The sequence below is a fragment of the Asterias amurensis genome, chromosome 4 (assembly GCF_032118995.1).
Source record: "Asterias amurensis chromosome 4, ASM3211899v1".
Lineage (NCBI taxonomy): Eukaryota > Metazoa > Echinodermata > Asteroidea > Forcipulatida > Asteriidae > Asterias > Asterias amurensis.
Window position 1 is genome coordinate 2,472,789 of NC_092651.1, and position 12,939 is coordinate 2,485,727.

General features: G+C 37.1%; 1 protein-coding gene across 2 annotated transcripts; it reads left to right on the forward strand.

Annotated features, from left to right (window-relative positions):
• The first annotated feature begins 469 nt into the window (after positions 1-469).
• Positions 470-12,214, forward strand: LOC139936068 (E3 ubiquitin-protein ligase TRIM33-like). 2 transcript variants are annotated; one of them, XM_071930793.1, is made up of 3 exons: positions 470-595; positions 7,974-9,236; positions 10,127-12,214. In XM_071930793.1, the coding sequence occupies exons 2-3, from the start codon at positions 7,979-7,981 to the stop codon at positions 10,741-10,743; spliced, it is 1,875 nt and encodes a 624-aa protein (XP_071786894.1). In that variant the 5' UTR covers positions 470-595; positions 7,974-7,978; the 3' UTR covers positions 10,744-12,214. The 2 variants fall into 2 exon arrangements, with proteins under 2 accessions (XP_071786894.1, XP_071786893.1); XM_071930792.1 differs by lacking the exon at positions 470-595 and having other exon boundaries at positions 7,904-9,236.
• The last annotated feature ends 725 nt before the right edge of the window (positions 12,215-12,939 follow it).

Consider the following 12,939-nt stretch of genomic DNA (forward strand, 5'->3'; position numbering starts at 1 on the left):
TTCACAGAATTGTTAGTTTATGTTGGGATACACCAATTGAGAATGATGGTCTTTGACAATTACCAAACATGTCTAGAGCCTTTAAGCAAATTACCATATATTTATGATTACTACATAACTCTGTGTGTAGGATTTCAGTACAGTTTAAGAGCAACACAGACGGGTAACAATAATAACTTGCAAACTGAAAGTTGATAAAAAGTTCAATATTCACCATACGATACACCTACACAGACAGACACCAATGGTACATGGAGCTTCCTGTACACTTGCAGTACATACAGATAACAATAGTAGCTATACATATATTCAAGTTCACTATTCACTACTAGATTCAGTGGTTTCTCTGTATGCTGTGCCCTGTGGTAGCTGCAAAGTCAGCTAACTTAAGGGTGTGTGACGTACATGTACATGAACCTGCTGCGTGACTCAAGGAGGAAGTAAACGGTTTATTTCCAGCACCATTTTGGGAGGGACAAGCTCTGGTGTTACATGCTGCAATTTTTTTTTCAAAATTCAGCAAGAAAACTTGACTTCATTTTGTGTTCATTCAATTTGGAAAGTACTTCAGACATATGTACGAAGGACAGTTGAGGTGAGTACAGATTACAAATGATTAAATTTTGTTCAAGTCTCTTAGCTTGAGATAGGCCTACATCTACATCTACATGTAAATGAAATTGTGAAATATGTACAAACTTCCATGAGTGTTCACTGTGTAGTGAAGCGTATGATAAGTCAAGACTTTGACGATGGATCTGGGTCATGTGTTCTGTGCAATAACACAAAGAAGTTGCCAGAATGATTGTTTTTCACAGAAATTGGGAAATTCTAAATACACATTTGGGCACATTTGGACGTTTGTGTTTGTTGCCACACATTTCTTTCTTTACTTGTCTTCTTTTTACAAGAACGTTTCAAGGGTTTCTTTATGAAATGACTGATCAATATCTTATTCATAAAAACTGTTTCATCGGGTTTACCACCCATAGGGAAACCTCTGGCAATTTTTAATAAGGCTATTGTTTTGCCTTCTCTTTTTTGAAATGTTTGGCCTTGGTCATGTTGGTGCCCCCCAAAATTTGGCCTACTCGCTCCATGGCCAAAGTGGCCTTGCCCTAACAAATTGAAGTCCATGCCGGTACATGTGCCTCATGTCATGGTGTTAGTCAGAGGGGTGTCTGGGTGTCTTGTAGACTCCTTGGTTTGAATTAAGAAACTCAACCTCATCTTCAGTTTACATGTGCCTCATGTCATGGTGTTAGTCAGAGGTGTCTAGGTGTCTTGTAGACTCCTTGGTTTGAATTAAGAAACTCAACCTCATCTTCAGTTTACATGTGCCTTATGTCATGGTGTTAGTCAGAGGGGTGTCTGGGTGTCTTGTAGACTCCTTGGTTTGAATTTAGAAACTCAACCTCATCTCCAGTTTACATGTGCCTCATGTCACGGTGTTAGTTAGAGGGGTGTCTGGGTGTCTTGTAGACTCTCTGGTTTGAATTTAGAAACTCAACCTCATCTCCAGTTTACATGTGCCTCATGTCACGGTGTTAGTTAGAGGGGTGTCTGGGTGTCTTGTAGACTCTGGTTTGAATTTAGAAACTCAACCTCATCTTCAGTTTACATGTGCCTCATGTCATGGTGTTAGTCAGAGGGGTGTCTGGGTGTCTTGTAGACTCCTTGGTTTGAATTAAGAAACTCAACCTCATCTTCAGTTTACATGTGCCTCATGTCATGGTGTTAGTCAGAGGTGTCTAGGTGTCTTGTAGACTCCTTGGTTTGAATTAAGAAACTCAACCTCATCTTCAGTTTACATGTGCCTTATGTCATGGTGTTAGTCAGAGGGGTGTCTGGGTGTCTTGTAGACTCCTTGGTTTGAATTTAGAAACTCAACCTCATCTCCAGTTTACATGTGCCTCATGTCACGGTGTTAGTTAGAGGGGTGTCTGGGTGTCTTGTAGACTCTCTGGTTTGAATTTAGAAACTCAACCTCATCTCCAGTTTACATGTGCCTCATGTCACGGTGTTAGTTAGAGGGGTGTCTGGGTGTCTTGTAGACTCTGGTTTGAATTTAGAAACTCAACCTCATCTTCAGTTTACATGTGCCTCATGTCATGGTGTTAGTCAGAGGGGTGTCTGGGTGTCTTGTAGACTCCTTGGTTTGAATTAAGAAACTCAACCTCATCTTCAGTTTACATGTGCCTCATGTCATGGTGTTAGTCAGAGGTGTCTAGGTGTCTTGTAGACTCCTTGGTTTGAATTAAGAAACTCAACCTCATCTTCAGTTTACATGTGCCTTATGTCATGGTGTTAGTCAGAGGGGTGTCTGGGTGTCTTGTAGACTCCTTGGTTTGAATTTAGAAACTCAACCTCATCTCCAGTTTACATGTGCCTCATGTCACGGTGTTAGTTAGAGGGGTGTCTGGGTGTCTTGTAGACTCTCTGGTTTGAATTTAGAAACTCAACCTCATGTTCAGTTTATATGTGCCTCATGTCATGGTGTTAGTCAGAGGGGTGTCTGGGTGTCTTGTAGACTCCTTGGTTTGAACTTTACATATACACCATCTTTTGTTATACAAGTCTCAACATTTATTTAAAGTTTATTGAAGAAAACAGTTTTGTGTAACTGGTACAAACAAGACTTATGTATATTTAATTTGTCATTTCTGTTTAAGAGTCAGTTCAGGTAAATAATTGACATAGTTGCTCACGGTCAAAAAATGAATTTTTTTTATACTTTGTTGGTGGAAGGGCCTATATAGCCCGTTGCCATGGTTACAGCTCATTTTGTTTTTTGGCCATTTTAGGCCGATTTTGAGGTCTGAAAAACTGGTTTTTAGCTCATACTTACAACTCCACCCCACCAAAATGCAAAATTATTTCAAAAAACCTTTTATATCACTACAAAGTGTCATCCTTGGCCTTCCTTGAGAAAAAAGAATTATTGCTTTAAATATCACCCTTGTGCTATTTTTGCATCATGCATTACAGTATGGTTTTTGAACTTGCAAAATCGACATTTTTACCCTATTTTTGGACCCCAAAATGTCAACTTGCCAGGGGTCTCAGAAAACTCTCCTTTCGGCTGTGATTAGGGCAAACATTGGTCTTTCCATATCTGGTGTCAAAAACTTGGGCAATTGTATCCTGTTGTGACAGTACTGCCTCAAAACTAGACTTTTTTCCCCAAAACGTGAAAAATGCCTTGTTAAGGGTCTTTTCACATAATATCGACATATGTGTCCACGGTAAAAAAAAAGAGTATTTTTATTTTACTTTGTGGATGGTAGGGACTTGGGGTCCAAATAAACAGCATTTACATTTCAAATCATAATATAACACGTTGCCATGGTAACCGTTCATTTGTGTTTAGGCCACTTTAGTCCAATTTTGGGGTCTGAAATAACTTTTTTTTAGTTATTATTTACAACTCCACCCCACCAAAATAAAAAATATTTCATAAAACTTTTTCCATCATTACAAAGTATCATCCTTGGCTTTACTTGGGACAAAAAATATTGCTATAAAATTCACCGTTTTGTTATTTTTAGAACATGCATTAGATAGGTTTTTAGAACTTGCAAAATCAACATTTTTACCATATTTTTGTTCCTCAAAATTTCATTTTTTTCAGGGGTCTCAGAATATTTTCCTTTTGGTTTTGATCAGGTCCAAAATTTGTCCTTTTTTTCTGATAGAAAAACTTGGGCAAGTGTGTCCTGATGTTAACAGTACTGTCTCAAAAATAGACAGAAAAATGCACTTTGAACTGTTTTTTTTTCTTCATACTGAATTTTGAACATTAAAAAGTAATAATTCTATCAATCTTGAAGCTTTTCCTAAGCACTCTATAGGCTTAATGGATTACCCAACATTGATCAGGAACGAGTGATGACCTTAATTTGAGAATTTGCCCCGGCCCAGCCCCAATCATATATCTTAACATTGCATAATACAATGTTTTGTGAATAGCGCCTCTATTTTTAAAGTGTTCCCTTTCGGTTGTATTGGTATTTTCATGCCTTCTGGGTAGAAACACTGTGTTTATTGTATCCTGTTGTGACTGATCATGCCTTAAGTATAGTAATTTTTCCAAAAGCAATGCATGCTTCTTAAAAATCTGGCACTGTTTCCATGCCCTTTGAGTAATGAATACAAAGTTTGTATTTAAACATAATGGTATCCAACAAAACCATAACCAATGCTTTGCCACTGAGAGTTCTTGATTTGGCTACTTTACCTATTGTACAGGTATGATTCCCATTGCAAGTAGAGTGCGATGAGCATTCTCTACAAGTTGTCTTTAGTACAGGGCCTACTCACCTTGGTCCCTGCCTGCTACCAAATGTAAAACTTTTCATAGAGATAGAGATCATAAACAATGTAGTTTCTGTGCTTGAGCAAGATGGTTTGGAGCATCCAATCATGTCCAACACAAATGTGGGAAATTAAAAAGCCTGCTTAAAAGTGTTGGAAAAGTTTGCCAAGATCTTATTAAAAACAATGATACTAACGATTTGCATGACGAGCGTAAGAGATCATTTAAAAGGAACACGTTGCCAGGGATCAGTCAAGTTGGTCTTTGAAATGCGTTTGTAACCGCTTGTTATAAAATGCATGGTTAGAAAGATGTTTTTGAGTGATACTTGTCTGGATCATTATATTCTACTTTTAAAATATCTTTCTAATCATATGCATTTTGTAATAAACGTTTACAAACGCTTTTCAAAGACCAACTCGACCTATCCAAGGCAACGTGTGTTCCTTTAATGAAACAACACGGATAGAAGTTGTAAATACTTGCACCTGCTCAACATAAATAAGTAAGATGCATTTGCAGTGACAAAAGTTTGTTCGGGCTAGTTTGATTATTTTTTCCATTCACTATCTTACTAGTTCATAATTAGCATATATGTCTCTGAGAACGATCAACAAAAACATTGTCAAACATTACCTGCTGAACTCTTTTATTGTTTGCAACAGTACAATTGAAAGGAACCCCACCATGGTTGGGGGAACTGTTTACAGAAGGCCAAACCAGGTGAATTTGGAAACAGTACTTGCTCACCTTTAGAGCCTCTTTGTTCTGATAGGGATGAAAATGTTTAGTTTGTTAGCGGGCAGGGGACCAAGAAGACTGTTAAAAGGCTGTGTACAAATGTATAGACAAGAATAGTAAAGAATGCTCATCGCACTACTTCTCTTCTTGCTATGTGAATCATACCTGTACAACTAGGTAAAGTAGTCATGACAAAACAAGAACTCTGGCAAAGCATGGTTATAAACTTTTTATATGTTACTTAAAGAATATGGAAACAGTGCCATATTTTTTTAACAAGCATGCTCGTTTTTGTTTTTTATCAATTCAAACTAAGGGATAACTTCAAAATGCATTTTTATTGTTTTTGGAAAAATTACCATGTTTGAGGCAGAAGTGTCACAATAGGATACAATAAACCAAAGTGTTTCTCCCCAGCAGACATGCAAACCAAAATGATAGCCCAATCACAACCAAAGGGGAAATATTCTGAGGACCAATAATAAATTCAGACAGTACAAACTTTCTTGATGTGCAAGGGAAATTAAAAAATGTGACTTTCAAAAAAGAGGCGCTGTTCACAAAACTTTTTTATTTTTTTATGCAATGTCAAGAAATATGATTGGGCAGGGGCCGGGGTGGGGCCGGGGCAAATTCTAAGATTTAGGTCATTAACAAGTCCTGATCAATGTTTGGTAATGCACTAAGCCTACAGAGTGCTTATGAAAAGCTGCCAGATTGATGGAATTATTACTAACTTCTTAATGTTTTAAATTCAAAATGAAGCAAATATTTCAAAATGCATTTCTCTATGTTTTCGGGGAAAAGGGTTTTTTTTTGAGACAGTTCTGTTACATCAGGATACAATTGCCCGGGTTTTTCTTAAAAGAAATAAAAAGACAAGTTTTGGCCCTGATCAAAACCGAAAGGAAAATATTCTGAGACCCCTGCAAAAATGAAATTTTGAGGGCAAAAAATTTGGTAAAAATGTTGATTTTGCAAGTTCTAAAAACATACTCTAATGCACGATCTTAAAACACCACAAGGGTGAAATTTATAGCAATAATTTTTTGTCTCAAGTAAAGCCAAGGATGATTATTTGTAGTGATGGAAAAGGTTTTATGAAATATGCTTGTTTTTTGGTGGGGTGGAGTTGTAAATATTAACTAAAAAACAGTTTTTCAGACCCCCAAATCGGCCTAAAGTGGCCTAAAAACAAACAAACTGTTACCATGGCAACGTGTTATATTATGATTTGAAATGTAAATGCTGTTTATTTGGACCCCAAGTCCCTACCATCCACAAAGTATAAGAAAAATTCCTTTTTTTTTTTACCGTGGACACGTTTATCGATATTATGTGAAAAGACCCTTAAAAAGGCATTTTTCACGTTTTGGGGAAAAAAGTCTAGTTTTGAGGCAGTACTGTCACAACAGGAAACAATTGCCCAAGTTTTTGACACCAGATATGGAAAGACCAATGTTTGCCCTAATCACAGTCGAAAGGAGAATTTTCTGAGACCCCTGGCAAGTTGACATTTTGGGGTCCAAAAATAGGGTAAAAATTTCGATTTTGCAAGTTCTAAAAACATACTGTAATGCATGATGCAAAAATAGCACAAGGGTGATATTTAAAGCAATAATTCTTTTTTCTCAAGGAAGGCCAAGGATGATACTTTGTAGTGATATAAAAGGTTTTTTGAAATAATTTTGCATTTTGGTGGGGTGGAGTTGTAAATATGAGCCTAAAATGGCCAAAAAACAAAATGAGCTGTAACCATGGCAACGGGCTATATATGGAATTGAAAATGCAATTTTGTTTACTTGCACCCCAAGGCCCTTCCAACCACAAAGTATAAAAAAAATTCATTTTTTGACCCTGAGCAACTATGTCAATTATTTACCTGAACTGACTCTTAAATATTCTCTTGACATTTCATGTTTAGCTTTGATCAAATGTTAATTACATCATAGGCATAGGTACATTATTTGTTCTGGACACAATTGTAAAAAAATTAAGAGTTTGGACAAATACCCAGAAAGATATTATAACTTTAACTTTAATTTTAGGTTGATGGGTTTTACCAAACACTGATGTGTGATCGGCATTAATTAAGCATTCATAAATACCTCAGACAGTTTTGCTATTCCTATTGGTGGAGAGCGCATCACGTTGGGGTGTATAAACCTTTGATAATGACCAGTAGTTATAACCAGCTGGCTTCCGCGTGTCGTGCGTGCAAGATTATCATGCGGAACGCAATTCATAGCTGTAGTAACAGCTCGTAATCTAAGCGCGTGCGCATACACACAACCCACACACATCAAACAGATTCTTCACAAAGTTTTTGAAAAAAATATTTCAAACCTTGAATTTTCAATTATTAAAGTGTCTATAATTGTATTTTGGAAATGTTTTTTAACAAAAGGGCATTTATGAAAGGGAATAAAAGAGTAGTGACTCGTACTTAAACGTCCGCTTAAAACCTTGCAGGGTTGTTGCCATGCGATAAAGGCCCATCACACAACCGCCGACTCTGCCGGCTTTTAATGGCCGTTGAAGAACTCGTCGCTACCCTTTTATTCCCTTATTAATTATAGGATTCTCATCACTCTGTGCTGGGATGCTCAGTGGGCTAGTAGTTCAGTTATCAGCTCTAGGATGCTGTGGGTCATGGGTTTGAATCCAACCTGAGTAGGTTGCTTGGGATTTGTTTCTGCATCACTCCAAGGAAAGCACTGAGTATACAGTGCTTATTACATATTGGTGAATGGTGAAGTACTTTTCTTTAGAAATTCAAACTGCTTGGTACAAGTGTTTTATTTGTATTGATGCCATGATCTATAAGTTTAAAGACGTGTACTGAAAGTGGTTCTAATAAACTGAATGCTTAATCTTATTTAAAAGTAATGTTTTGCTCCTTTGTCCCTGTTTTCAGATAAAATGGCTTCGTCAAACCCACCAAAGGTTTCAGCTCTTCAGAAAATTGTCCAGAATCATCTGGAGTGTGGTATTTGCTTCGAGCAATATAATGATCCCAGAGTTCTTGACTGTCTGCACAGCTTCTGTAAAATCTGTTTGCAGACATACCAGTCTACCAACTACAAAGATGCTACGATGCTTATTTGTCCTGTGTGTCGAAAAAAGACACAACTTCATCAGAAAGATGTTCAAGCTCTTAAGACTAACTTCAACATAACTGGTCTTGCAGATCAACTGAAGCTGGCCAGCTTATCTGAAGACAACCAGTGGGTTTGTAAATTATGTAAGGACAAAACTGAGACAACTCATTTCTGTTTTGACTGCCCTGCAATCTTTTGTGCAAACTGCTACAAGGTGCACCAGAAAAGCCACACAGTAAACACTTTGAAAGACATTAGTGATGGGAAGATTGCAAGCAAAGACAGAAAACCAAAACGCCATCCAGAATGCCAAACTCATGAAGGTGAAGTGATGAGGTTCTACTGTACAACATGTGATGTGATGATTTGTAGAGATTGCACTGTCATAGATCACCGTAATCCACAACATGAGTATATTGACTGCAACCAAGCCTCATCCACATACAAACAGTCATTGGCTCAACTTTTTACTCCCCTTGAAGAAACCATGAAGAAGCTTGAACAATCTCAAGCAACTGCCTCAACAATGAAAGACAACCTAAACATTGCAGTTAAGAGAACCATGGCAGACTTGAAGAACAGAGCTGATGAAATCAGGGCTGAGGTAACAGCTCAAGAGAGTCGCATCATGGATGAAATAAAAACCATCCTTAAAGATCGGAACAAGAAATTGGAGGAATTTGAGCAAGCAGTGAATGTGAAGTTGCAGGAAATACAGCAATCACTGCAGACTGCCAAAGATGTCAGCAAGAATTCATTAGCTCCTGACTTCCTTGCAGTCTATTCTACTATCAGTCAGGACTTGAAGGAACTTAGAGATCAAAATCAACCCAAGATAGATCCGACCCTTTCCCATCTGAGATTCACTCCAGGGGTTTGTGACATCTCCCTGGGTAATCTGATTATGAAGGAGCCAAGGTGGGAGCTTTGTTTGGATTCTGATGTCGGAATCGATGGGGCTGTGGATATTGACGCCTCTATTCCTGGGGATGTGATGGCAGTGGCAGACTACATGAAAAGGAGAGTGGTAATCTACAATACTATGGGACACCAGAAGAAAACTATCAAACTACCACAACGTAAGTCCTTTACAATTTAAGTCTTTAGTTAGAGGTGTATTGATGCTGTAACTCTCAGTTCAAACAGTAAACGAATTTATAGTTGATTAGTTATCATGGTGACAGTCGGAGAGTATTCCATGAAAATAAGTAGTTATGTTCAAAACTGCAGTCAAATCTGAGAAAATTTAATCAAACTTATCAATTCAAGTCAGTCATTAAAACCCTGCAGTGAGGGACCTGTTTGGTTGCAAGGCCCCTTTGGTCATTGTCATGCTGACATTTGTCCCCCACATAGGTTTCATTTGCTGAATTTTATTTTGTATTCAAACAGATGTAATATCTCAGTGTTTTGTTCACTCCTCCAGGTGTTGCCTTGGTTAATTTATTTTGTTTTAAATCAAATCACATTTGAGATTTATTATAATGACCTTGCAGGCTAGTGCTGTTGTTATACATACTTTCTACATGATCACTGAATCCACTCTATCTACTGTCATTCTGAATATTTACATTCTTCTATTCAACACCATCAATAAAGAAGTTTCTTTTTCTAATATAAATGAATGAATAAATATCAACAGTTAACATGGTTAATGTCATTTTAGTAAAGACTGAAAATAAGAGTTAACAAGACTATCTTCAAAACCAGAGTTCTCTTGATAGTAGTCACCTTGCTAGTATGAACAGATTACTGTTTATTGTCATACTGTATTTCAAAGTTGCACGTAGATGCTTTGTGAGTTACTAGCAAAGTAATACCGACTTTTCTAATATAGGACAAAATTTAATAAAGCAAACGTACCTTTTGCATTTTTCACAATCATCAAACTAAATAGATTGAAAGTAATTTGCAAATTAATTATTATTGTATTGAGTCATATCCATTAATTTGTTCATTTGTTCTTCAGGTCCAAAGGCAATTGCTGCATTGAAGAATCAGTTAGTGATTGTAGATAAGACCAACTCTGTCAAGATGTACAATAGGAATGGCAATAAGATGTTTGAATTTCACACAGTGCCTCATAGTGAAGTGGGCACGACATCGGTAGACCTCTGCAGTGTAGCAGTCATAAAGGATACAATCATGGTCGGGGATGTGAAGAGGTCAGTTATAACTAAACACAGATCCAGTGATGGTTCACTCATAGACACTGTTTCAGTTCAGACTAGACCTCGCTACTTGGCCATTGACAGCAAGGACAGAATTTTAGTCAGTGGTGGGGAGAGACAACAAGTATACATTGTTGGACTTACTGGTACTACACTGTTCAGCATCAATCCCAATATCAATAGTCGACAAGTTAAATCCTGCAGAGGTGTATGCTGCGACAGCTCAGCTATCTACATTGCAGTGGACAATGAGGATAGCAACACTGGTCATATTCATCAGTATGACACTCAGGGTAGATTTCTCAGCTGTATTGCTCAGGGTCTGAACAACCTAGGTGGAATATCATTGACATCAGATGGTCAACAGCTTGCAGTGGCAGACTACGAATCAGTGAAGATTTATCACAAGGTGTAATGTTATCTGATTATGATGATACTGGTAAGAGAAATAAATGCTAAAAGTACAACATGTACATTGACATGTTATGACCACAGTGTGTCCATACAGCTCAATGAAAATCAATCTAGAATTCAAAAAGATGTGTGTTTAATCAAGCAAAAATCTTATCAGTTCAATTGATCAATAATATCAGTAAAACATCCACACAATTGTCTTATTTCAAACCTAAATGTAGGGAATTCTTAGTAATGTTTAATTAACTTTTCTTAAAACACCTACAAGTTATTTGTTTTCCTAAATCACCCTCAGATTTTTCCATGAGAAATGTTACCAGCCTTTGCCCTCCTGTTTTTATGAAATTGGAGAGTAGTTCAACATGTACATTGACATGAAATGTCCATACAGAATGTCCATACAGCTCAATTAAAAATAAATCTAGAGTTGTAAAAGTTGTGTGTTATTCATTCTTTAATCAAACAATAATCTTATCAATTTAAATTAGAAGCTCACATTCAGTTCAATCAATTTATCAGTAAAACACCCACACAATTGGTTAATCCAAACCTAAACGTAGTGAACTCTTAAAGTTTATTTAACTTTTCTTAAAACACCAACAAATATTTGGACATGTGAATGGACATGCAGACTTTCACTGGAAATAATTTGAGTTGATTTATTTGATGTTTTATGGTAAATTTTGTCTTAAATCACCTTAAAATTTCAATAATAAATGTTTAATACCGGCCTTTGCCCTCTATTGTTTATGAAATTGGAGAGTAATTCAAAGCTTTTCAGTATAAGCTTGGACGTCATTCAAACAGTTATGGGTAGTTTGTGGTTCTTAAAAGATTTCTGACCACTCGGAAAAGTACTAATGTGACATTAGACAAGTGTCTATTAAAAAGATTGACAAAGTCTACTTCATTGATTTGTAATCAGAAATATAACATGCTGTGCTAGTTGAGCAGAATTCATTTTATAAACATCATGGTTGACTTGTAAAGGAACAATGGATTACCTTGTTTATTGTTTATGTTATGCTGTATGGCCTAATTGTATTGGATTCTAATGTAATACGTGTGTAGTGTTAGTTGTTGAATATAATAGTAAGCAAACAAATTGCAGATCAGCCAAAATAATGAGGAGCATTGAAAGGTCAACTCTGATACCAATTTTTAAACAATTACCAGAACGACTTTGCAATAGACATCAACTGAAAACACATTTGGAATTGTTTCTAAAGTGTGGCTAGTCGGCTCTTTGGTAATTTATGACTAGACAGATATTTTTTAGTTCATCAAACTGAACTTGATTGTACATGTAGCTCTGATGAAATCCTACTGGTATGTAGTTGTTGACCAACCGACTGACATTACAATCTGAGAATGAGTAAACATGGAGTTCCCCCAACTTCACTGGTAAGCGGGATGGCTTTATACCAAGTACTCTAAATACTCCTGGATGAATGTGGGTCAGATTGATTCAAACATGGGTCAGGTCTAATTGGATCTAGAGTCAGGATGAGTAATCTTGGAGTTCCTCCAACTTCCCTGGTAAGCTAGGTGGCTTTATACTAAGCACTCTAAATACTCCTGCATGACTCTGAATGTGGGTCAGATTGATCCAAACATGGGTCATGTCTAATTGGATCTAGAGTCAGGGTCAGTTTTGAGTTTGGAGTTCTTAGAGTACAGGGCAACTGTGAAGTAGGTTCGCTCTTGTAGATACAACCCTCCTACAATCGGTGCCTTTTTATAACAAGTTGATACACCATTTGAAACAATTCAAGTGAATGGTTTGGAATGGTATGATAACTGTGCACACAGTTGGTTCCCCAAATGGTTTTGAATGGTGGTGCAGCTGGTACAGAATCCTATGAGGATTGTTTTAAGTGGTGCATCAAGGATCCCACTATGTCATGACTGAGAAATACCAGGCGGTGTGGGGGTGACCAATCTGTCCCTGGCTAGGAGGTTACCATACACTATGTCATAGACACTACAGGATTTGTTTAACAGCTTGCTGACCATCTGAAACCATTCGGCTATGGTAATGCACACAGGTACAGTGTATGCACAGCTCAAAACCATCTGAATGGTTTTGAGTGGTAGTATAGCTTATTATCATCAACCCTGCTAAAATGGTACTGCCATGTGTGTACAAAAACGATGGGGTTCGTGAATTTTGAATGGTTTTCAATGGTATATCAGT